The 23,732-nt window shown below is 49.6% G+C and overlaps 1 protein-coding gene across 1 annotated transcript in view; it reads left to right on the top strand.

Annotated features, from left to right (window-relative positions):
- btv (dynein cytoplasmic heavy chain beethoven) overlaps window positions 1-23,732 on the top strand; it is a 146,655-nt gene that overhangs the window by 6,023 nt on the left and 116,900 nt on the right. Inside the window, exons 3-7 of the mRNA XM_084600360.1 lie at window positions 18,511-18,657; window positions 20,200-20,558; window positions 21,161-21,234; window positions 21,588-21,720; window positions 21,785-21,948. Of these exons, the coding sequence (XP_084456486.1) occupies window positions 18,511-18,657; window positions 20,200-20,558; window positions 21,161-21,234; window positions 21,588-21,720; window positions 21,785-21,948 (877 nt within the window). The remainder of the gene's footprint in view (window positions 1-18,510; window positions 18,658-20,199; window positions 20,559-21,160; window positions 21,235-21,587; window positions 21,721-21,784; window positions 21,949-23,732) is intronic.

The raw sequence follows: 23,732 nt of genomic DNA, 5'->3' as shown, positions 1-23,732 counted from the left end.
CGCTATCCCCCTAAAAACAAAAAACAAAACTCCTAAGTAAGCATTGTATACGTAGGTGGATTTCACGTGGGCATGACTTTGTCAGCGCTGCAAAAGAGGAACTAGTTGGTATACCAGAAAAAGAATGTTACCATAGGATAGAGCGTCAAGGAAAGGTGCGCAAGATACAAAGTGGTTGATGTTGTTTAATTACGTAATTAATTACAGCCAATAACCATATTAATTGGTTCACAGGAAAGGAAAGGCGTGATGTCTGTCACACCTGTTCTGTGGACACCTTAACCGTACCGTAAAGGAAGGGAGGAAGTGGGAGTGAAAGCAGAGAGAGAGTGAAAGGGGTGCCATAGTGGAGGTCTCCGTAGTAATTTCGACCACTTGGGATCTTAAACATGCACTGACATAGGAGGGGAGGCGGTGACGGGTGGCTGTTCCTGGCCCTACGTACAGTGTTTTAGAATATTGTACCCTACGGGCTCGGACTGGTAGGTCAACGCCGCTTGCGGCTGGGGCTAGCCTGCCACCGAATTTTTCGGTTGTAGGCCGTCATTGCACCCACCACCGCTTAGGTGGTGGACGACGGCTGTTGTGTCGCGCGTCTTTCTCTCCCTCTTCTTTTTCTTTCTTCTCTACTTTCTCTCTTCCGTCCGCACGAGGCAGCGGTGGTGGTGGTGCCCCGCCGGGGTGGTGCAGTGGTAAGACGCCCGACTAATGTGCCGGAGTACCCGGGTTCGAACCCGACCTCGGCGGCTGCGTTTCGATGGAGGCGAAACGAAGAGGCGTCGTGTGCTGTGCGATGTCAGCGCACGTTAAAGATCTCCAGGTGGTCGAAATTGCTCCTCCGTAGCCCTCCACTACGGCTCCTCTTTCTTTCTCTCCACTTTCACTCCCATCTTCCTCCCTTCCCTTACGGCGCGGTTGCGGTGTCCACAGAAATTAAGTGAGACAGTTACCGCGCCTTTCCCTTCCTATAAATAAATAAATCAGAGGCAGCGGTGGCTCAGAGAGCAAGTAGCAGGCGGTGGCTGTAACTGCGTTATTAGTTACTCTTTTAAAAAAAAAATTACCGACGATTACGTTACTTCCTAATGCGAAATTTGAGCGCAGCAAATAAGCTGTTTCACCTTTTCGATAGATTGAGGCAAAGAAATCGAGCAACACATGTATGCGCTATCACATAATTTTTTTTTTATTTTTCACACGTATTCCTTTAACAAAGACTCCACTAACAGTTCTTGACAGTCATGAAGGAAGCTTTGTGGTCGGAGAAATAGACTGATATATGTTCGACTTGGTACACCAATGCTTGATTCTCGAAGACGAGATCTATACAAGTGCCTCGCGAGGTTGTCACAGCCGTGGGAAGCGTTACGAGCGAGAGGAACGGGATACGAAGAGGCGTCCGTGTGCTGTGCGATGTCAGCGCACGTTAAAGATCCCCAGGTGGTCGAAATTACTCCGTAGCCCTCCACTACGACTCCTCTTTCTCTCTTTCCACTTTCACTCTCGCCTTCCTCCCTTCTTTTACGGCTTGGTTGCGGTGTCCACAGAAAACAAGTGAGACAGTTACCGCGTCCTTCCCTTCCTATAAAAAATAAATCAGTTTTTCTACGCGGTCATGCCCCGCCGGGGTGGTACAGTGGTAAGACGCCCGACTACTGTCCGGAATACCCGGGTTCGAACCCGACCTCGGCGGCTGCGTTTCGATGGAGGCGAAACGAAGAGGCGTCCGTGTGCTGTGCGATGTCAGCGCACGTTAAAGATCCCCAAGTGGTCGAAATTACTCCGGAGCCCTCCACTACGGCTCCTCTTTCTCTCTTTACACTTTAACTCCCACCTTCCTCCCTTCCCTTACGGCGCGGTTCAGGTGTCCACAAACTCGTGTGACAGATACTGCGCCTTTCCCTTCCTGTGAACCAATTATTATTATTATCTACGCGGTCACGTTGTCTTGACTCGCTAGCGGCGGCAGCGGCATCAGACAGTCGCTGCTAGCGCTTCCTCCGGCGACCCCTCCCCCCCCCCCCAAACCCCCTTCCTTTCCTTGTGTTCTCCGGCTGCTCCGCGCTTCCTGCGAGGCTTCGGTTGCCAAGCGCCGGCTCGAACTGGGGGGATGAAAGTGGGGAGGCGCTGGTTACGAGGCCGACGCCAACGCCGACGCCGACGCCGACGCGAAACCCAGGAACGAGCGCCAAAGAGCTGCGCTCTAAAACATTTTGCGGCCTTGCGTTCTAGGGGCGAAGTCTAACAGTCACCGGGGAAGAAAATATTTTCGACCGGAGGGTGGACAGTGGGCCTTTAAGCGTTGCTAGGCAACACCGGCAGAGCTTGGCGAGGGGGATAGTATAGCGAGGGGGCTGCGCAGCTGTTGCTGTGAACTTTAGTAGGAGGCTCCCTACTCTCCGCCCCCAGTACGCAGGCCTATAGGACGGAGGCCGGGGTCTCCGCGACTAAAACAGGCGAAGCGACAGTATTTCTTCGCGGCTTCAGCCGCCAAGCGGATAGCTTGCTGCTGGTTGGCGGGGGATTCGCTCCGCAGTAGCAGTTCCCAGGCTTCTCTATTCATGTTTTCCTTGGCGTCAGGGGAATCCAGGCATTGCCAGATTAAATGATCCAGAGTACCCCTTTCTCCGCAGGTTTCGCATTTATCGCCCACATTTTCCTCCACTTGCGTGTGGAAAAGCCAGATGGGACTTGGAAATTTCCCAGCTTGCAGGCGCCGCCAAGCGACGGCCTCCTTGTTATTCAACGTTCGGTCCGGTGGTGGCAGGGACCTTCTGCTCAGTCTGTAGCGTTCTAAGATTCCTTAAAAAAAAAAAAAAAAAACGAAAGCTATTCTAGGCTTAGATCTTAAGAAAGCTTTCGACAACGTCAGCCACGACGCCATTCTCGACGGGCTCGCGGAGCTAAGAGTAGGCGAAAGAACCTACAACTACATTAGATCATTCCTGCGAGACAGGACGGCGATCATCAGCTTTCAAGGCTTAAATTCGGAGGAGTTCCCGCTGGGTAACAGAGGCACTCCGAAGCAAGACCGACTGAAATACAGACCTGCACAAAAAACAGGGTCCTATGGGACCTCGTGCGCCAACTTTCGTTACCTTTCTCGTCGTTGAGGGCGCTCGGTTGACCTGTTCGTCTACCATTTTCATCATCATCAAATCACAAATTAATATCATCAAATCACAAACCACGACCTACTGTATAATGGGCGACCTGCGCGTGCGGCGCCTCCCCAGCACCGGAGGTTTGCTTTTGCTTGTGCTGTTTTTTTTTAGTTCTCTAAAACGTCACTGTTGAGAGTGGCGCTGTAACTCACCCCCACGACGAGACGCGTCGACCGGCTACGGAGCGCGAAGATTGAACACGCGTGGGCCGTCGATATACGGGCTGGAGCGGCCGCAAAGCTCGGTGCCGGCAAGTTTGTTTTAAGTAGGCACTAAATAACTTAACTGGAGGCAGTTTTGACGTGCCCTGTGCCTGTGGGTGGCGGCAGATGCCTACGCGTTTGCGGCATCATTACGCACTATGGTCTACTGTTGCGTGCCGCTCTGCAAGTCGAGCGGGCGAACATCGACAGGGACCTAACAAAGGTACGAAATCAGTGGCTCAAGAACATCTCGCGGCAAGCCAAACTTAAGCTATGAAGCTGCACCAGCTTTTAAACATGCTTATAAGATAGCCTTACTCGAGCATTCCGGGCGACCGTGGCGTCCGTTGTGATAGCGAGATCATTTTAGAAGGAAAGGGTTGCGATCATCAGCTGATGCTGTAAAAGTAGAGTTTCCGTTGCCTTCAGTGATGTCTGGAAAGTACATTTCTGTTATGACACTACTTGCTTTTCAGTGTCAGGGAAACAGCACTGGATTCCAAGCGACAGGAGCACAGTGTGTAGCCTGCATTTTAAGCAGGAGGACCAACAATTTTGCGAACGGAAAAGTGGCATATTTATGCGTGCAGCTCAAGCATGACACTTATCGGCAAATAACCGCTGCGAACCCAACACGAGGAAGCCAGGCGGCAACATCAGGATACCAGACAAGATATTTCTAACCCAAGCAGATAAACTAATAGAAACGAAAAAAAAAAATCGAAACGGAAGGCAGGCCAACTCTTAGCAAAAGCAAGACATGAGAAGCAAACCAGTCCAGATCCTAAAAAAAAAAACAAAAAAAAAACGAGAGAACAATTGTAGCAAAAGCAGAGTAAAAAAGGTGAAGCAAAAGCAGTCAGAAACCTAGAAAAACCTAAACCAACAACAAAAAACGAACGTAAAGCAAAGTCAAGCAAAAGCAGTCAGAAACCTAAACCAACAACAAAAGATGATCTTAGCAAAAGCAGAGTCAAACAAAAGACGCAAAATCGGTCAAACCTAAAACAATAGCAAAAGACTCGTAGCAAAGGCAGAGTCAAACGACACCTAACCAAACAACAGAAGGCCGCTAAAAAATTCAGGGCTTAAAAGTCGGTCAGTATATAACGTGACGTTATGTGGTTAGGTGTGCTGTTAATTCATTTCTTCGTTCGTTTGACTCTGCCTTTGCTACGAGCGTCTTGTTATTGTTTAGGTTTGACTGATTTTGCTTCTTTTGTTTGACTGGTTTTGCTAGGATCGTTTTTGTTGGGTTTAGGTTTCTGACTGCTTTTGCTTCCCTTTTTGACTATATTGCTTTTGCCACGATTTTTTTTTTTTTTAGGTTTTCTGACTGCTTTGCTTCATGTTTGACTCTTCTTGAGCTACGAGTGTTCTTGTTGGTTTAGGTTTCTGACTGCTTTTGCTTTTTTTGTTTTACTTGCTACGATAGATCTCTTTTTTTTTTTGTTTTTCGTTGTTGTTGGTTTAAGTTTGTGTCTGCATGCTTTTGCTTCTTTTTTGTTTGACTCTGCTTTTGCTACGATCGTCTTTTAATTGTTGGTTGTGGTTTAGGTTTCTGACTGCTTTTGCCTCTTGTTTGACTCTGCTTTTGCTATGTTCGTCTTTTGTTGTCGGTTTAGGGTTTTTTAGGCTTCTGACTGCTTTTCTTCACCTTTTTGACTCTGCTTTTGCTGCGATTGTTTTCTCGTTGTTTTTTTTTTTTCTATCGTTTTTTAGTGTCCGGACTGTTTTGCTTCTCATGTCTTACTCTGCTGTTGCTAAGAGTTGGCCTGCCTTCCGTTTCGAATTTTTTTCCGTTTCTGTTAGTTTCTTGTTTGGTATCCTGACGTTGCCGCCTGGCTTTCACGTGTTGGGTTCGCAGCGAATATTAGGCGATGAGTCTCATGCTTCAGCTGTACGTATATGCCACTTTTCCGTTCAATAAATTGTTGGTAGTGTGCGGATGTGGTGTCCCTTTCTTGTCTGTGTGTTGCGCCGCCGTTCATTTTCACTACAGTTTGTGTTCACAAGCTTAGTATGCGCATGACGAGAAACGGAAGGGGGAAACGTCGAGCACGCATATTCGGCAAATATTTAATTGCACTGGACACAGTCTGCCTGCGCAGATATCAAATACGGAGGAACGAACGTGCACGGGAGGGAGACTGGCAGTCTGCTGAAACTGGGCTACTATACGCACATCAACTGAAGAAACGCAACCGCGTCCGTCGAAAGCACGACGACGGCTGCTTCGAAGATGTTTCCGGGGCTCTTACTCCCAATATTGCCACTCTCATTTCACTGGCCCACGCCTTTATCTTGCCGCAGCTATCGCTCATGAGAAATAATGGTTCCACAAATCCTCCCGCGGAACTCTGCGCCGCTCGCTTGCAGGCACAGCCGGAGCGCGTGAAACGCTGCTCTGGGGGTGAGCTTTGGCGGCATCTACCGGCTGTCTCGGTCCCTACTCAGCGGTCACGTGGTATTTCTTCGGCCGCGCGCTCCCGTAGAGAGTGGCGCGATGCGCAGGTCGCCCATTATACAGTAGGTCGTGGAACAAACTGTACCCAAATTAAAAAAAAAAAAAGATCTTTGCCCAAGTTATACTTCTAAAATTTTGCCTTTTTGTATTTTAGCGGAGAGTGTTTATCTTTATATTGTTTTTCTCTCGCTAGAAGACATACCGCGATTCCGCTTTGTGCGGCGGCACTGCAGTTACTCGCTGCACATGAGCAGAACAGGTGCTTGTGCATTACAGCGTGGACAGATAAACAAACTATAACGACGAAGAAAAATGACAGAACTAATAGACCCTTCTTATTAACAGGTTTACAGTAGCGTCAGGTTACCCGTAGCGTTCGTTCCCTAGCGGCAAAGGCTATGAACTAGAAGGTGCGTGCTGGAGTAGTGCTATCTGTGCAGGTCTGTATTTCAGTCGGTCTTGCTCCGAAGGGGGCTGTACTCTCACCTTTCCTTTTTAACATCGTAATGAGGAAGCTCCCCCGTAAGCTTGGCCATCTCGATGACTTAAAACTAAGCATCTACGCGGACGATGTGACCGTCTGGATGTGCGAAGGGAACGACTCGTACATCACATCCAGGCTCCAAGAGGCAGCAGATATAATCAGCAAGCACGCAGAGGACGTAGGTCTATGCTGTTCGCCAGAAAAATCGGAGCTCCTGGTAATGACCAGCAGTAGTGGGAAGCTAACTCCAGATATCAAAATTAAAGTCAACGGGAACGAAGTCCCGAAAGTAGGTGAAATTAGAATATTAGGTATGATTATCAACCGCAGAGGTAGTAACAAAAGCCTGATTAAGAAATTAAAAGATCAGGTGGAGCTCGTAGTCAGAGTATTTAAGAAGACGTCCAACAGAAGGAGTGGTCTCACGGAGGCTAGTAGACTCAGACTCGTACAAGCTTTTGTCACGAGCAGAATCTGCTGCGCGACTCCATTCCTAAATATGAACAAGACCGAAGAACGCGAAATAAACACCATAATTAAGAGATGCACGAAGTGCGCTCTAGGACTCCCCATAACTACTTATAACGACATTCTAGAGAAAATGGGGTTGCATAATCAGTGGAAAGAGCTAGCTGCGGCGGTCAGGCTGTCCCAGAGAGAGCGACTCGCAGGAACGGCGGCAGGTAGGCAAATCCTCGACTGGATAAACCTACTAGCGCCCGGAGAAGGCGAAAGTGTCAGAGAAAGCATCTATACGTCTCGCCCGTACCGAAGAACATGCACCAGTACACGACGAGGGGAGGAGGAAAAACAGAGCTAAGCACCTCGCTAACAAATTGGACAAACTCCCACCGGGATCGGTCGCCTACACCGATGCAGCGATCGGGAAAGAACCTCGGTCGCCCTATTAGACACCGGGATCGCCATAGGAATCGAAATAAACCGAGATCTACCGCCGGTAGAGGCGGAGGAGATTGCAATAGCCATTGCCATTGCACGACCAGGCGTGAAACACGTCATCAGCGATAGCAAAGCGGCGGTTAGGAATTTTAGCAAGGGTAGATCGAGTCAGCAATCGTGCTGCAAAAATTCTGAACGAGTCGTCTCTCGCCGAAAGCGTGGCCATAATCTGGACCCCAGCACACGCCGGTCTCGCCGGCAACGAGGCTGCCCACATGCTCGCCCGCTCCTCGCTACCTCGGGGTGCTGCGGGCGCCTCCACAACATCTAAGAGCAAAGAATGTATTGGTACGTTTGGAGATGTGACCGACAATCTGAAGAAAGACCGGAGGATATATCCGCCACCGGATAGATCCCTGAGTAAAAAGGAATCGTACGACTGGAGAAGACTCCAAGCTCGAAATTTCTTTTCGCCCCTGTGGAGGAGTTAGACGGGTGCCAGAGGGCGGAAGAGGGACGGTGCAGAAACCGAAATTTGTAAATTTTGCGGCCATGTGGCAACATTAGACCACATAATATGGAGATGCGTTCGTGCCCCAGGGCGCAACGCGATTAAAACTAGTGATGAATGGGAGACCACGCTAAGAAGCTCCGACGAAAAAACCCAGCGATTCGCCGTCCGCCTGGCGGCCGAGGCTGAAGACCTCTTCTCCTAGACGGGGCCGGGTGTCCTCTGGCCGCGGTGCGACAGACTGCCTCCCTGGACGCCTGCGTGCGGACCCGGAGGTGGCTGCCGCGCCATATTCGGCGGAAATAAATGTTCTTCCTCCTCCTCCGTAAACATTTGCAGCCTCTCGTTCATCCCATCGTAATCAGGCGGCTCTACGGCTGCCCGGAAGTAGAGAGCTCGGGCTAGCTCGTGCGCTGCCTCGTTGCCGGGGACGAATTCGTGCGCGGGGATCCAAATAATTCGAATCCTTCTTTCAAGTTTTCCTTTCTCTAGAATTTTGGTTGCCTCCTTCGAGACCCTCCCTTTTCCAAAGTTCCGGACAGCCGTTTTACTGTCACTAATAACTATGCTGGCTTCCGTTCCAACGCAAGCGATTGTTATCGCAACTTATTCAGCCGTGTCTACATTTCGGCTTCTAACGGACGCGGCGGCGGCATGTACACCGCGGCCATTGACGACCGCAGCCACCGCCGCCGCCGACTTCCCGCTAGCCGCGTCCCCGCAGGCGACCTCCCCGGCTTTATTTTCTCCGCTCTCTTTGCGAGTGTCTCGGCCCTTTTTTGTCTCCTCTCCCTGTTGTACGTAGGGTGCATGTTTTTAGGTAGGGGGGCACTATTATTTATTCGCGACACTTTCGTGGAATGTCCATTTTGTCGCTTGCTCCTCTATCTGACTGCAGTCCCACCCAACCGAGGATGGCTCTGCCCGTGGTGGTTCTGCTCAATCTTTCTAGTTGCGTCATGCGCACAGCCTCCGCTAGTTCCGTCCAATTGCTGCGCACCCCCATTTCGAGGAGGCGTTCAGTCGAGGTCGAGATGAATAGTCCCAGAGCCCTCTTCGCGCATCGTCTTATGAGTGCGTCTATTCTCTGCTTTTCATCTGATCTGATGCTTAGGAATGGTGTGGCGTAATATATGCGGCTAGTGATGTAAGCCTGCATTAGTTTCAGGAGGCTTCGTTCTTTAAGGCCCCGACCCTTGAGTGCGATTCTCCTGAACAGACCCGTGACTTGCATGGCGTGCGCGTTCAGCTTCTTTACCTTTGTATCGTTGTACCCATCTGCTGGTAGAAACAGCCCCAGGATTCTAAAAGTTTGTTCGACTTTCGGCACTGTTTGGCCGTCTACTGTTATGTTGATGTTTGTCTGGCGTTTGCACCAGAGCGCCTTCGGGTTGCATACATAAACAGTTCCGATTTTTGCGGAGAGCACGAGAGGCCCCTTTCGGCCGCGTAGTACACCACGGTGTCCGCTGCAACCTGCAAGTTGATTTGTTGAAAAACCTTTATTCGGCGGGGAGCGGGGAGTCCGAAGCTCCGTTTCGGACTCCCCGGCACGCAGCCCTGATGGAGCCTTACTCAGCAGCCTCGCGAACTAAGGTCTGGTGAATATACATTGTTGCTTCACGGCCTCAGCCGCCAGGCGGATGGCTTGCTGCTGCTGAGCGGGGTCCTCGCTTCGCAGCAGGGTCTCCCAGGCGTCTCTATATTTTCTTTAGCTCCTGGGCTGTTGTTACACTCCCAAATTATATGATCTAGAGTGCCCCATCTCCCACATGTTATACAATGTAGATCCTTTTCATCTTTTGAAATTGTTGCATATACCCAAAAGGGACTAATATGATTGCCCCCTTGTAGCCTCCTCCATGCAATTGCCTCCCCGTTTCCGAGGGAACGGTCTGGCGGCGGATAGACCCTTCTGCTTAGTTTATAGTGCTCTGTAACCTCTTTATACGAGATTAGGCTATCTTTTACATCCATGCAAGAGGGCTGCTCGGCAGCCGCCCGGTGATAGAGAGCTCGGGCAAACTCGTGAGCAGCCTCAATCCCTGCGATGGATTCATGTGCTGGTATCCATATAATTTCCACGTTGCGCTCAAGCGGCCTCGATTCGAGGACTCGTTTAGCTTCTTCTGATATTCTTCCCTTCCCAAAATTTCTGACCGCATTTTTGCTATCGCATAGTATGAATTTAGCCTTGGTACCGACACAAGCGAGCGCTACTGTCAATTCCTCCGCCGCGTTGGCGTCTCTCGTGCGGCTTGAAGCCGATACTACAGGTGCTCCTGTTCCGTCGACTACTACGGATACGGCTGCTCCTTGCCGTCCACATGCAGCATCTACGTAGGCCACTTGTTCTGCTGGTTGTTCTCCCATTCTTTTCTCGTGGGCTCTGGCTCTATGCCCGCGCCTCTCTTTGTTATATTCGGGGTGCATATTTTTTAGCATAGGCGGGACGCGTATCCTGGCTCTTGCGCTTGCAGGTTGCTCTTATCTCTTCCGGGATATCCACTGCCCATAAGACAGTGGATATCCCGGAAGAGATAAGAGCAACCTGCAAGCGCTCCTGGAAGCTCGCGTCACTCCCCTGGGTGGCCCACAGGTTATCGTCCACGTACATGCTGAATTTCAAGTTTCCCACCTTCCTCGGTTCTGCCCGGAGGTTTCACATGGCCACATTAAAGAGGAACGGGGACAGCACCGAAACCTGCGGCGTACCTCTGCTTCCTATTTTGACGGTGGAGGATTCGATGTCCTGAAACTATCGTTCTACCCGACAGGAAGTCTGTTACGTAGTCGTACGTCCTCTGTCCGACCCCCAATTCTTGGAGGCCAGAAAGAATCGCCGCATGTTTTACGTTATCCAAAGCCTTTGTCAGGTCTAGACATATAGCAGTACCCTCGCGTCCCTGGTTTGGCTTTCTATGATGTCGTGTCTCAAGTGTAGCATTACGTCCTGTGTGCACAGGCCGGGCCGGAACCCAATCAAGTTCGTTCGGCCACAGGTCGTTAAGCTCCATGAAACGCGTTTGTCGCGTTTAGACTACACGCTCCATCTATTTCCCTATACATGATGTTAGAGAGATTGGTCGTAAGCTCTCTAGTTTCGGGGATTTGCCTGGCTTCGGTATCAAAATTACGTTTGCCGTCTTCCACTGTTGTGGCAGGCGGCCTCTGTGAAGCGCATGTATTTCGTGAGCGTGCGGATGGAGTTATAGAACCTTGTTTGTGATTCCGTCTGGACCGGGAGCCGATTTTGTTTTTAGGCCTAATGTTTCGGCGCGAACCGGCGCTAATCCGCCAGGGGGAAGGTTTGCGTGTGCTTACCTGCGCAGCTGGCCTTGGCTGTGATGTCAGTCGGTCGAGGCATACGACATAATACGCGAAGCTCGGCTCCGACCATCATAGTGAAGCTTTGCGTTTCAAAATAAAAAAGTTGTCTGTAATTGTACATACATGGGGATCTTTATCGTGCCCTGACATTGCACAGCACACCGACACCTCTTCGTTTTGCCTCCATCGAAACTTAATTAGAGCCAGTTAAGTGGTTCCCAGGAACGTAAATGCCCAGTATATCTGGAATAGAATTTACAGGATTAAACATTTGGTATTTGTATGTAACCATGAGGAAGTGTTGCCATATAAGATTTGATCATCTGTAATTAAGTTTGTCATTGTAATTCCTTTTGAGCTTGCGTTCTGTAGGAAATTGATGAACACGGAATAACTATTAATATGTGATTGTTGCTAGTATCGCACCTTTCGTTGTCCTCCCATGTATGTACTGCAGTGCGTGCGTGTGTATTACAAGTACCTATGTGTGTGGAAGACAATAAATTCCCTCTACTCTGCGCTCGAGTGGCGAAGGAATTGTGCTAAACAGATCCCTTTTCGGCGACCACCACTTCACATATGACGGGTTAGGGCGTGTGCTAGCGTTCGATTGTTCATTTTCGGCTGTGAGGTTGCGCGGATGCCAGCCTCACTAATATAACTTCTTTAAAGGGTTGGATGTTTACTTTCCAACGGCAGCCATGTAATAACAGTGGGAGATTTTTGTCACAGACTCATAATACTTAGATGTTCAAGGCTCTGGTCGAGGGCGACCGACTTGGAACTAACGTGAATTGCAATATAAATTAATTGGTTCACAGGCAGTGAAAGGCGCTGTATCTGTCACATTTGTTTCTGTGGACACCTGACCCGTGCCGTAAGGGAAGGGAGGAAGGTGGGAGAGAAAGTGGAAAGAGAGAAATAGCAGTCTTAGTGGAGGGCTACGGCGTAAATTCGACCATGTGGGGATCTTTAACGTGCGCTGACATCGCACAGCACACGGACGCCACTTCGTTTCACCTCCATCTAAAGGCAGCCTACGGCGGTAGGGATCGAGCCCGGGTACTCCGACACAATAGTCGGGCGTCATACCACTGCACCACCGCGGCGAGGCTGAACTGCAACGCCTGTTTCAGCATATTGCGCTTCTTGATGAGCACGAACCCATGCATGGGTCGCGTTTCTGCTCGACATGGCGTCGTGGTTCATCTGCGAGCAGGCTAGACCGCGCATATGTGCCGCAGTCCCTTTCTACGTATGTGTCAGATGTTGTGGCCCATGCATAATTCTGACCACCGGCCAGTCATGCTGAGTCTCTCCATTCCTAGCGCCGGCTCATTTCGTCCGTGACGTTTTGATTCGCGTTCGCGTGAGAGCTTGTCGCGAGCTCTACGCACCTCGCTTACTGACAGTGGTGAAAATGAATGGGACACCCTCAAATCAATTTGGCGCATGCACAGTTCGGTATGTTGTTGTTGTGGCTGTAGGAAGAAGGAAAAGAAAATTTACGGGCCTGCTACTGGCTCTGTAGCTGAACCACCTCCGCTGCCTCGTGCGGACAGAAGAGAAAATAGAGAAGAAAGGAAAAAGAAGAGGGAGAGAAAGACGCGCGCCGCAATAACAGCCGTCGTCCACCACCGTGGCGGGTGCAATGACGGCCTGCAACAGATAAAATTCGGTGGCTGGTGGTGGTGGTAGAAACCTTTTATTGCCATTTGGAACAAATATTGGGGGCGAAGCCCCCTGCATGGCACTTGGGTGCTCCCTTACTACATAGGAGACACCCTCATAAGGCAAAAGAAAGTCCTTGAAGAGCAATCCTCCTCATAGCACTGCAAATGATCTTCCGTTGGTCTTGACTTGAGGCGCCCTTCATCAGAGACTCCCGGTAGGACTCTGCTAAGTTCGGTGATGGGGGATGAGGAAAGGTGGGGCATGTAAGAAGGATGTGTAGGAAGTGTCCTGGTTTGCCACAGGGTCTGCATGATGAGGGAAACTGGTCTGGGTATCTGGCATGTAGTAGTGTAGGGTATGGAGCAGTCCGAGTCTGCAAGCTTCGCCAGTGTACGGCCTGCGCTATGGTGAGAGAGGGGGCTGGGGGTGTATATTCCCTTCGTTTGTCGCGGTAGTACGAGAGAATATCGCGGAAGGAGAGCAGGCGCTCCTCGGTTTGTAGAGGGGGCTCCATTCCTCAAGCCCGGAAAATAAGACCTCGGGCTAGGGAATTAACCTCCTCGTTGCCAGGCAGGCCAGCATGTGCTGGCGTCCAGATAAGGGTTATGGGGTGCCGGGGCTGCCAGAAACGTAATATGCGAGCAGCGGTGCGGGATATACAGCCGTTGGCATAATTTAGAATCGCAGATTTGAAGTCGGAGATAAATTTTGTGGCAGATGTAGAGATGAAAGCAAGTGCAATGGCTGCCTCCTCTGCCTCTGTGGTGGAATTGGTGATTATGGAGCTGGAAGTAAGCAGCTTTGCTTGATTGTCGGCTACAGCCAGGACCATACGGGAGCCTGACGTATATTCCGCTGCGTCCACGTAGACCACCTCTTGGTCGTCGCTATATTGTCTGTGAAGGGCGTGAACCCTGGCTATTCTGCGGCCCTGGTCTCGCCCAGGGTGCATGTTTTTCAACAAGCGGCGTTGACCTACCGTCCCAACGCCGTAGGGCCAGGAACTGCCACCCTTCACCACCTTGCACAGTTCGGTAGGGGGTCGCGCACTACGCTCTCCTCACCCCTACCCCACTCGGGAACACTGGGAGGCGACCCTACTTGGCTGTTATGACCTGCAGGCCCAAAAGACCTTGGTCGAGTACGCCCGGGCAGCGGCCTATGCCACTGGGGTCCCGTACTAGGGACCCCACCTATAGTATTTGTAAGGGCCGGATCTTCAAAGTTCCGGCTCATCCATACCTCCACCTATTTTCGGTCAAAAAAAGTTTTTCACCACCACCAAGCGCGCATTAGAGGGGAATGCCAACCCGCCCTGTGCGTGATGCGGATCTTCGCAGCCATGTCTACCAGCTCCTGAGACACGCGACGGCGTAGAGGGCGTAGGGCACAGTTCGGTAGGAGGTCGCGCACTACGTCCTCTACGTCGTCATCTTTGACAGCCTTTGAGAATTTAGGTCTTCCGGCCAGTTTTCGGAGAGGGCGAATAATTTTGATCCTAAAACGTGTCCTGGGTCATATCGTCCAGAAGAGTGGTGGCCGATCACGCCTATAAACGTGGACTAAAAGGCTCTCGCAGCCATCGTGGTTCGAGGCTTGAGGGGTGTATGGCCTCCTTCATTGGTTGCCATCAGGTGTGCTCTGTTCCTGGCAGGGAAATACATACATAGGTTGTCGTATACCACTCGTGACATTATTGATTACACAGAGACGCTTAGCTAGTACTAGTAATACCATTGTTTCTTTAGATCTATAAAAAGCTTTTGACCGGCTAGAACATGGACACATATTCGGCGTTCTGGATGCTTTTCAGTTTCCGCGAAATTTCATATGTTTAATTAAAAACAATTATGATGGCATTCAAACTACACTGGTGATGAATAGGTGGGAAAGTGCCCCTTTCCCCGTGAATCGCGGTGTCCGACAAGGTTGTCCCCTCTCGCCTCTCTTGTTTGCTCTCAGCTTAGAGCCTTGCTTGAAGGCAATAATTACAGACTAAACTATCCGTGGCCTCCCTCTCTCAAGGTGTCAGACGCTGCGTGTGACTGCTTACGCGAATGACATTACGTTGTATTCATGTGATAAAGCGATCCTGCTGCGCTGCCTTCATCTTTTTGACAGATACGGCAAGGTGTCTTGGGCGGCTGTCAATATTGAAAAAAAGTAAATGTCTTTTAATTGGCAGGCCAGAAGCGCGCCTCAATGATGCCCTATAAATTACACACAGCGACACCATCCGCATCCTTGGCATTGATTATGAGGCACGTGGGATAGCAGCTTCGGTGGGGACCTCCGTCTTAAACGAGGTGCGCAGCAAGGTGACTACAGCCAGTGCCTTAGAACTGCCCATGCAGGAGAAACGCTACCTTGTCCACACTGTTTTTTGTGGGCTAATATGGTACTTCGCACATGTAATGCATCCACTTGTTAGAATTTCCCGTTTCCTTCAGTCTCTTGTGAGTTCAATTTTTTGGGCAGGTATCACGAAACTGGTATGCCGTGCGGCACTCGGCCAGTTACTGTTCGAAGGGTGGGTTCGCCTTCCCTTCCTTGTCTGTCTGCTGCCGGCTGCTGGCTCTGCGCTACCTTCTTCGTTTGCTGCAAGGGGATGAGTGCCGAGCGCGGGTGCTCGACTTCTATTTTTTAGGCACAAGTGCGAGGGAGCTTGTCCCTGATATACCTCTCAGCAGGGGACCTCAGGCTTTCCGGATGCCTGCTTTTTATTCGTGTATGGTGGCATTTTGTCGCCACGTCCACCGTGTCAGCCCGGACTTAGACATCTCGGCGAACAGAGTAGTGCAGTCAATGGGAACGTTACTCCTTCCGCTAGTGCCTGCGGAACGTAGGCGAAGGGCGGATTCCATGTGTTGGTTACAACTCACAGCATCGTTTCTGCCAGGGCATTTATGTGACTTTCTGTGGCTTTTTTTTTTTTTTTTTTTTTTTTGGGGGGGGGGGGGGGGGGGGGGTTCTGCCTACACGAGACCGGCTGCAATGATGGGGCATTGTGCGGACAGCGCAGTGCCCCAACTGCCCACTTCAGAAATCCAATCATCACATGACCCAGCAATGCGTCGTTGCTCGTGTTCTTGGGGGGCAGTTCACGCCGGTTTCAGAAGTCTAGGTATTAACCGATTTCAGATAAATGGTAGATGTCCTCGCGGTCGTTTTGCACGTTTGCTGATTGTAGCTGGCGCTTTCGCGTTATGGCGCAATCGTTGTGAGGCTGTCGCATCGAGCCGGCGCCGACGTGCGCTTTTCCCTGTCCTGGCGCGTCAACGAAAGGAGATCGTAAGCTTTCTGGCTGAGGAACTTTTCTACCTTGGGGAGCGAGAGTTCCTTCGTCAATGGTCATGCCCTTTTGTTTCCGAGTCGGATGGACGTGTCCGGGTGGTTTTTAACCCCCCTTGACACCTGTAATATAATGCAAATATCTATGTCAACTCACAGCGGTATACATCGCAACGCACATGTGCATACACACATATGTCGAATGGACGTGTCCGGGTAGTTTTTAACCCACCTTGCTACCTGTAATATAATGCAAATATCTATTTCAACTCACAGCTGTATACATCGCAACACACATGTACAATACACACTGTGCAAGCGATTGCTGTGTATGTCTATAGCTATCTTTATTTGGCAAATTAGTATACATTGTCTATACCTACATGTACATTGCCATTCAAAATTGAATATATCATCAGCACGTACAGCCAAAATTCTTTCTCTATGTAAATACTGATTTGTGATGTATTTTTTCGCTAGGATGTATGTTATGTGCACTTCCATTTGGTCCTAATAATGTAAATTTTCTGTTTTGGTCATTTGTTTGGTTTGGTTTGTGGGGTTTAACGTCCCAAAGCGACTGAGGCTATGAAAGACGCCGTAGTGGAGGACTCCGGAAATTTCGACCACCTGGGGTTCTTTAACGTGCACTCACATCGCACAGCACACGGGCGCCTTGCTTTTCGCCTCCACCGAAAAGCTGCCGCCGAGGCCGGGATTCGATCCCGCGTCCTTGGGAACAGTAGTCGAGCGCCGTAACCACTGCGCCACCCGGCGGGGTACATTGTAATTGTACATACATGTCTTGCTCGAATTTTTTGCCTCAATCTATCGAAAAGATGATACAGCTGAGCTGCTTTCAAATTTCTCATTAGGAAGTAACGTAATCGTCGGCAAATTTGTGTCTGTAATCTTTGATACTCTGAGCGATTAAAGAAGGCTATACATATATAGTGCAGAAATCCAGCAAATGCTAGTTTTTGCGCGCTTTTGAATTTTTTTCCCTTTCACTATTACCCGGTTCAAGCTAGCCGACAGGCGAAAGAAACTGGACAGCAATCCTCACCAAAGGCACGTTAAAAGAGGCTGTTGTTAAAAATCGAGTTTCAAGCTTTATTCAATTGAAATACATTCGACTGTATTTTTTGTGGAAGGAAATGAAACAGGCACGTAGGTGACTAGATATCATCAACTCGTATTCCATAAGCCACATTAAGGCACAGGTTCATCTTAAAGTGGCTGCCGTATTTCAGTTCAGTTCAGTTTAGTCGTTCAGTCGTGTCCGACTCTTCCTAACCCTATGGACAATATCATGCCACGCTTTCCGGTCTCTCAATATCTTCCTAACATAACATAACTTCATCTGCATCGTCTCGATGATGCCATCTAACCATCGCGTTCACTGCCTACCCCTTCTCCAGTGACCCTCAACCTTTCCCAACATCAAATCTTTCTCCAGCGACTCCTCTCTTCTCATCAGATGACCAAAGTAGCTGAGCTTTAACTTTAGAATTTGACCCTCCAATGAGCAGTCAGGGTTTATGGTCGACAATATCGACTGATTTGATCCTCTGGCAGTCAAAGAAACTCTCAAGAGTCTCCGCCAGCACCACAATTCAAACGCGTCAATTCTTCGGCGGTCCCTTCTCCCTAAATTAATTGGTATTCTGGGTCGGAAAAAAAATTCAGTTGGAATCCCGTATACATCGCCGAACGAAAGCTCAGAGGTCTGCCGAGCCGTTGGTCTGTCTAACCGTTGGACTTAAATGCGACCATGACGTAGGCCATAACAATGTGGCTGCAAGGTAACATTGACTAGGTCCTAAAATTTGCTAGCAGGCAGGCTCAACGTACGAGCGCGTAGCCTTTCAAGCAAGGTAGGCAAGATAGGTGGGGAAGAAGTCTTGCCGCCAAGACATATACAGCCCACTTGAGCTCATGTTGTTCGCTACCTATGCGGTCATGCAGGCCGCCCTCGGGACAGCCAAGGACGAGCCAACGACACCGCGTGGTGAGTGTGCGTCAGTGACATCCTGTACGCAGTCCGTTGCCCGCAGGTGCGTTTTGAGTGTCAGCGGAGTAGTGCTGTGAAAAGGGAAAAGTGCAATGCCGTCACAATTTCCCACTTAAAGGTGGCATAGGCAAAGCTTCTACTGAGCTTAAGCTTTGTGAAGACAGTCATTTTAAAGCACACTCATTCCTTGCACACTCATTCCTGCTTGTTGTATCTTATATATTCGACCACTGGCAATTAAAGGCTGTTATAATATAATTCACATTTTCAGACAAAACAAAGATTTTACAACAATTGGTTCAGCGCAGACATTATATTCCTAAAGGGCTGACATTTTCATGCACGTTATTCGCAAGGCATGCCATGTCGCTCCTATTTCACCTCTATTGAGAAACGCTGTGAATAACTTGTCTCTTAACTTATCCTGCTGAGCGTGACCTATAGGGCGAACATAAGTTCGCGCGACTCGCAGGCAAGGATGGAGCTGCGTTGGATCAGCACTGGTGCGCCCTGAGCTCGGTAAGCCTTGACGAGTGCGCTGACTGGCTCGACACTGGTCTGGCTCTGGCGGAAGACCTGCGCTCGTCCCAGCCACTGGAGTCGCTCCACGATGCGCTAGGTGAGGGCTCCGCTGTGCTGGTGTTGATTAGAGAAACTGAATCAGAAAAGTGAATCAGAAAGTGAGAAAAGTGAGAAAAGTATGTGTCGGTTTCCCAAGGAATGCGTGAAACGGTAGCGCTAACATTTTCCCAAGCAGACCACTATACGGCTCGGCTGGAGCTCTAGGGGATTTAGGACTGTGGGCTTTACACATGAAATGACGTGCACGTGTAGAAACAGCGGGTGAATGCTAGAATCAATGAACGCGAACGCCCCAGCAGCTGGTGAACAGAGGAAGCTCATTGTGATGCCACTTGCCTATTAAAAAAAATTCTCCTGCGCGTTCTCGGCTTTTCTTCACCTCTGTACAAGTTAACGTGCAGAGAAGCCCACATACAAACACATCTGAGTGGGGCGATCGGATCCATTATGTATTTATTTTTCCAATAAAGGTGTACATTATAATGTTTTAACTGAACCCGCCGCATGTAAGTTTTTTCTCGTAACTCTCGTTGACTCTCATTAAGCATTAAATGCTTTCGCCAACGAGAGGGGGCAAAGGCTCTGAGAATTTTGGTGGATTGATGAGAGTGGACTGTTTATGAGGCCATAGAGGAGAACGAGAAAAAAGCAAGTTGGAATATAGAGGTGCGGACTACGCAAATTTGCATTGGTAAGTTAGACACACGTGCGTGTCTTGACATGACAGTGATTGAATTTAATGAAATTACTGTAATTTAATGATGTTTAATTGTGGCAATTTCTAATGCAATAATTTACCTCTCTAATCTAGTAATTTAGCTGTATAGTGAAGTACTTTGGGGCAGTAATTTTGCAACAATTGAAATTAATTCCTTTCTAAATCGCTGTTAATAAAGCGGATCCTCATTCGCGTACACTCTGCTACTCGCTTAATCACTAATAACTTATTTTTCATTCCTGTTATATCTCACACGCGTTTATTAGCATATAGCTGCGAGCTACCAAATTATGTGGAAAAGCTGCTACCCGAGTTGGCAGCTCCTGCCAACTCTCCCATGTCACGTGGTCTCATAACGTCACATAACCCAGCCATGTCGCCTGCCAACTATACCACCTGTCATAGGAATGCTCGTAAATTTTCGCTCACAATGTCGATAGCGCCGGAGTTTTTTGAGAACGAGGTTTTGAACTCTATCATTCTGCGCACGCAATGTGGGGCGCCTCGAAACCAAGAATGACGCCGCACGACAATCCAGAGTCAGTGTTAAGAATCGGCAAGAAGAGACAGAATTAAGTAGAACTGTGAGTATGAGATTACTTGCGAGTCTGTACCTCGAATACAAAGCACTCCGAGTAAATGAGTTTCAGTTCCGACATATTACGGATGCGATGCCGCTAAGCCTAGGAAAAGGGAATAACAAGAAGAATAAGATTGGGATGGAGCGCATTTGGCAAGCACTCGCAGATTATGTCTAGCAGCTTACCGGTATTGCCGCTAAGCCTAGGAAAGAAGGTCTTAGCTGTGCCCGAGAAAGGAGTGTATTCCGAACCATGCATCTCGAGTCCTTTCAAATGACAGGGCGCGGCCTGGCGGCTCGGTTAGAGAGCCTCCTGAGCGACCTGGACCCGTGGCGTGCTCCCTTGGGCCAGCTGCAGCAGCAATTGGGCCAGGCGCTGTCGGCGTGTGGCCGCAGCCCCAGCGCGGACTGCGCACTGGGCGGCCGGCTGCGCGCCCTGCTTCAGGCGCGCACGGCACAGGAGCAGCTGATACGCCTGGCGCCTGCTTCCTCGGAGCCCCTGCCAGCGCCGCCGCGCCTGTCGGACCCGGAGCCCCAGTGGAGGGCCGGCATGGCACTGCACGCGCAGTGGCTGGCCCCGATGGCAGCACGGGCAGCCGCCACACTCAGGGACCGACTGCTGAGGACCACAGGCCTCCCGGTCAGTCCCGTTCCTCGCAGCTTTTACAGTGTCCGTGGGCACTCAAAGGGGAACGCAGACGATTTTTGCTGGGTTAGACAGCGCCTTCTCACGTGGTCTTGTTTGTTTTCAAAGAAAAGTGCTCGTGCCAACTTATAACACGAGGTGTTTATAATTGCTGGCTAGAAGAGCGTATAAACACGTCCTTAGCTCCTCGCGATGTTAACACATGGTATCTTATCTCTGACCGTACGAGTGACGTGCAGCAAAGGAGTTCTCTCCTTTAATGCCTGTTGTTACTTGAAATTCAGTCGTGCGCTATGGCCATTGTTAAGGACATTCGTGAGACATGATGAGCGCTAGAGTCACGATGGTGACTGGCGTATAGAGGAGTTATAAGCAAGCAATGTACCAATAAAATACTGAAAGTACAGCGCTTATTCCGTATGTGAGGTTACCTGTGTTCGTTTCTTGGGGCTGTTTGAACCAATTATTGCAACCCAATCTTTTTGTGGCTACTCATCTGTTATCCTGATTAATTAATGGTTATGTACGCTAAAAACAATTACGCGAGATGCATGTTTGTGCATGAATTATATAATGAATAAGTTCTCTTATTGTAGCTACTACAAGAATGCAAGTCATACTCTGAGCTACTAAGGCATCCAGACGTGCAAGCTCAGCTGGCCCCAGAAAGGTAAGAACTTGGAAGCATTTCAATAATTTAAAATTATATTCCAGCTTAATGGACAGTACCTCTGTTAAATGGCACCAATTAAGTGAAAGCCGGTAACTACTTTGCTGCCCACTTCTACATGCGCTTTCTGTACTTGTAGTGGGACTAGAGGCAATAGTGGCCCTTATAAGTTATGAGTGATAGGTTAAATATTTCTCGTACCTTAAGTATATATAACTGCATCTAGGTGTTATCACCGATCACAAAGGCGAACACAGAAAAGTTGTTTTCATTCAATGCATTCCACTGCATAGCCCGTTCTAGTAAATTTGTCGTCGAAATCGAGTATATCTTTGGCTTGTTCCGCCATTCAGAGAAATGCTGCTTCGTGCCCTATCCGACTGCGTGGTCGAGGCTAAGAAGTCCTACGAGCAAGCCAGCTGCAGCCTGCAGGGCATTCCGGACGTCGTAAGGGACATCGTCGGCCTGCAGGAGCTTCGCACGCGGGTGAGGCCTTCTCATTATTTATCGGAGGGCGGAGCCGCAGTGACCTCTTTGGTGCTGTGTGCAGCTGGAGGAGGCGCAGGAAGTGGTTCGCCTGTTCCACGATGGTAGCGATGCCTGGGAACCGCTGGTGCAGACGCTCAAGAAGGAGTGCGACGAGGCACGAGAGGCGGCGGCTGACCGTCTGGACGCATGGAGCCGCAACGCCCAACAGATCGCCACCAAGACAAGGTATACTGTGCGCACCTTTAATCGGCAGGTAACCGTCAGCAGCAGCGAGGGTATCATCATCACCATCATCATCATCGTCAGCCTGACTGTACCCACTGCAGGGCGAAGGCCTCTCCCATATTTCTCCAATTAACCCGGTTCAGTGCTAGCTGCTTCCACTTGACCCCCGCGAACTTCTTAACCTTATCCGCCCACCTAACTTTATGCTGCCCCCTGCTACGCTTTCCTTCCCTTGGAATCCAGTTTGTTACCCTAAGTGACCATCGGTTATCCTCTCTTCGCACTACATGTCATGCCCATGCCCATTTCTTCTTAATTTCTACTAGAATGTCGGTAACGAGTTACTTCTCTGACCCACTCTGTACGCTTCCTATTTCTTAATGTTACCCCTACCATTTTCCGTTCCATCATCATACATGACCATATTATCAAACTTGATCAGAATCCCTGTACAGTACCGCGCGTTGTTTACAGCCCCTTTGTTGAGGACTTTTAGCTGCAAGAATTTCAGTCGGTTGTGATACTCATGTTTAGCTTTTTTTTCGCTAGCTCTAGCGCCCCAGAAGGTTTGTTGCAAGAGCGAAGGAATGCACCCCACAGAAGGGAAAAGCGGAGGAGGTAGATGCGGTTGGAGGTTGAGGGACGTCATCAGCAGAAGACAGATGCAGAGGAGGAGGGCGCGGTGGCGGATGGGGTGAGGGATCGCGCTTAGTTCGGTTTGGCTGATGCAGAGAATTGAGCTAAGGCTCAGCGGGAAACTCGGCGTCGGTGCTGTAGTCGCCTTTGTGAGCGGAAAATAACGAGCATGCAAGTGTGTTGGCTGGTCACATGGATTGTAGACATGACGGTGGTACAGGCTGCTACCCGGTGGTAAGGGGAAATGGGAATAGAATCCGGGACTTTTGAATCACGAGTCATACATGCAACACCTTGGCCTCGCACTGTCATTCGGACGGCTTAGTTAAAGTCTTCATATCTATGTCGGGTGGCCTTTTACCTAATGATGCAATTTACGACTATAACGCTACGTATGTGTGGACTGGTATGTTTGAAGAGTTTGTGTGAGATAATATCGACACATATTAAGGGAATAGCAAAATGCATGCACTGTCGCGCTATCTGACTCTGAGCTACACCGGGCGACGAGCGCCCGGTGAAACGCTATTGCGGTGTTGGCGAGCTTGTATTGGGGGCGATGGTACCTGAACGTGCATCCGAAAGAGGAGCTGCAGGTGGGAGCCGTTAACGTGTTGGCATCATGATCTTAAAGGCGGAGCTTGAATGTCCCCCCCCCCCCCCGACCCCTAATGTTTCCTCCGTAAAATATGTTTCCGAACACGAGAAATCCGCCATGTCGCCTACCCGTCGCTCGTGGGGGTTGACGAGGCGCGGCGGTGCCGCCTGCAGTTGTCATCCCTGCGCAATTCCTTTGTAACAGTCAAGAACTGGGACTGTTAGAGCGTCATTTGAAAGAAGGTTTTGGATAATATGGAGTTGACTCCAACCTAGACATATAAACTTTTTTTTTCCAAAGTTCTTTACCTCAGCATATCGCAAAACTATAAAACTTGAAAAACTGCACTCAAATTTCGCATTACCCAGCATCGTAATTGTAAGCCAAATTTTTGTTAGCTTTCCAAGTTCTCAAATGATCCCAGAATCTCTCACATCGACCTGTACGTAATTTATGCGCGAGCTATAGCGTTTGTACCATCCGCGATTATGCATTGACTGCTGATGGAAAATAAAGAAAGAAAGGGGTATGACGCAATAGCTTAGGCCAC

This window comes from Amblyomma maculatum, chromosome 4, assembly GCF_055883805.1.
Source record: "Amblyomma maculatum isolate TAMU_Amacu chromosome 4, ASM5588380v1, whole genome shotgun sequence".
Lineage (NCBI taxonomy): Eukaryota > Metazoa > Arthropoda > Arachnida > Ixodida > Ixodidae > Amblyomma > Amblyomma maculatum.
The sequence above is the reverse complement of the archived record's forward strand: the minus strand, read 5'-3'. Positions and strand labels throughout refer to the sequence as shown.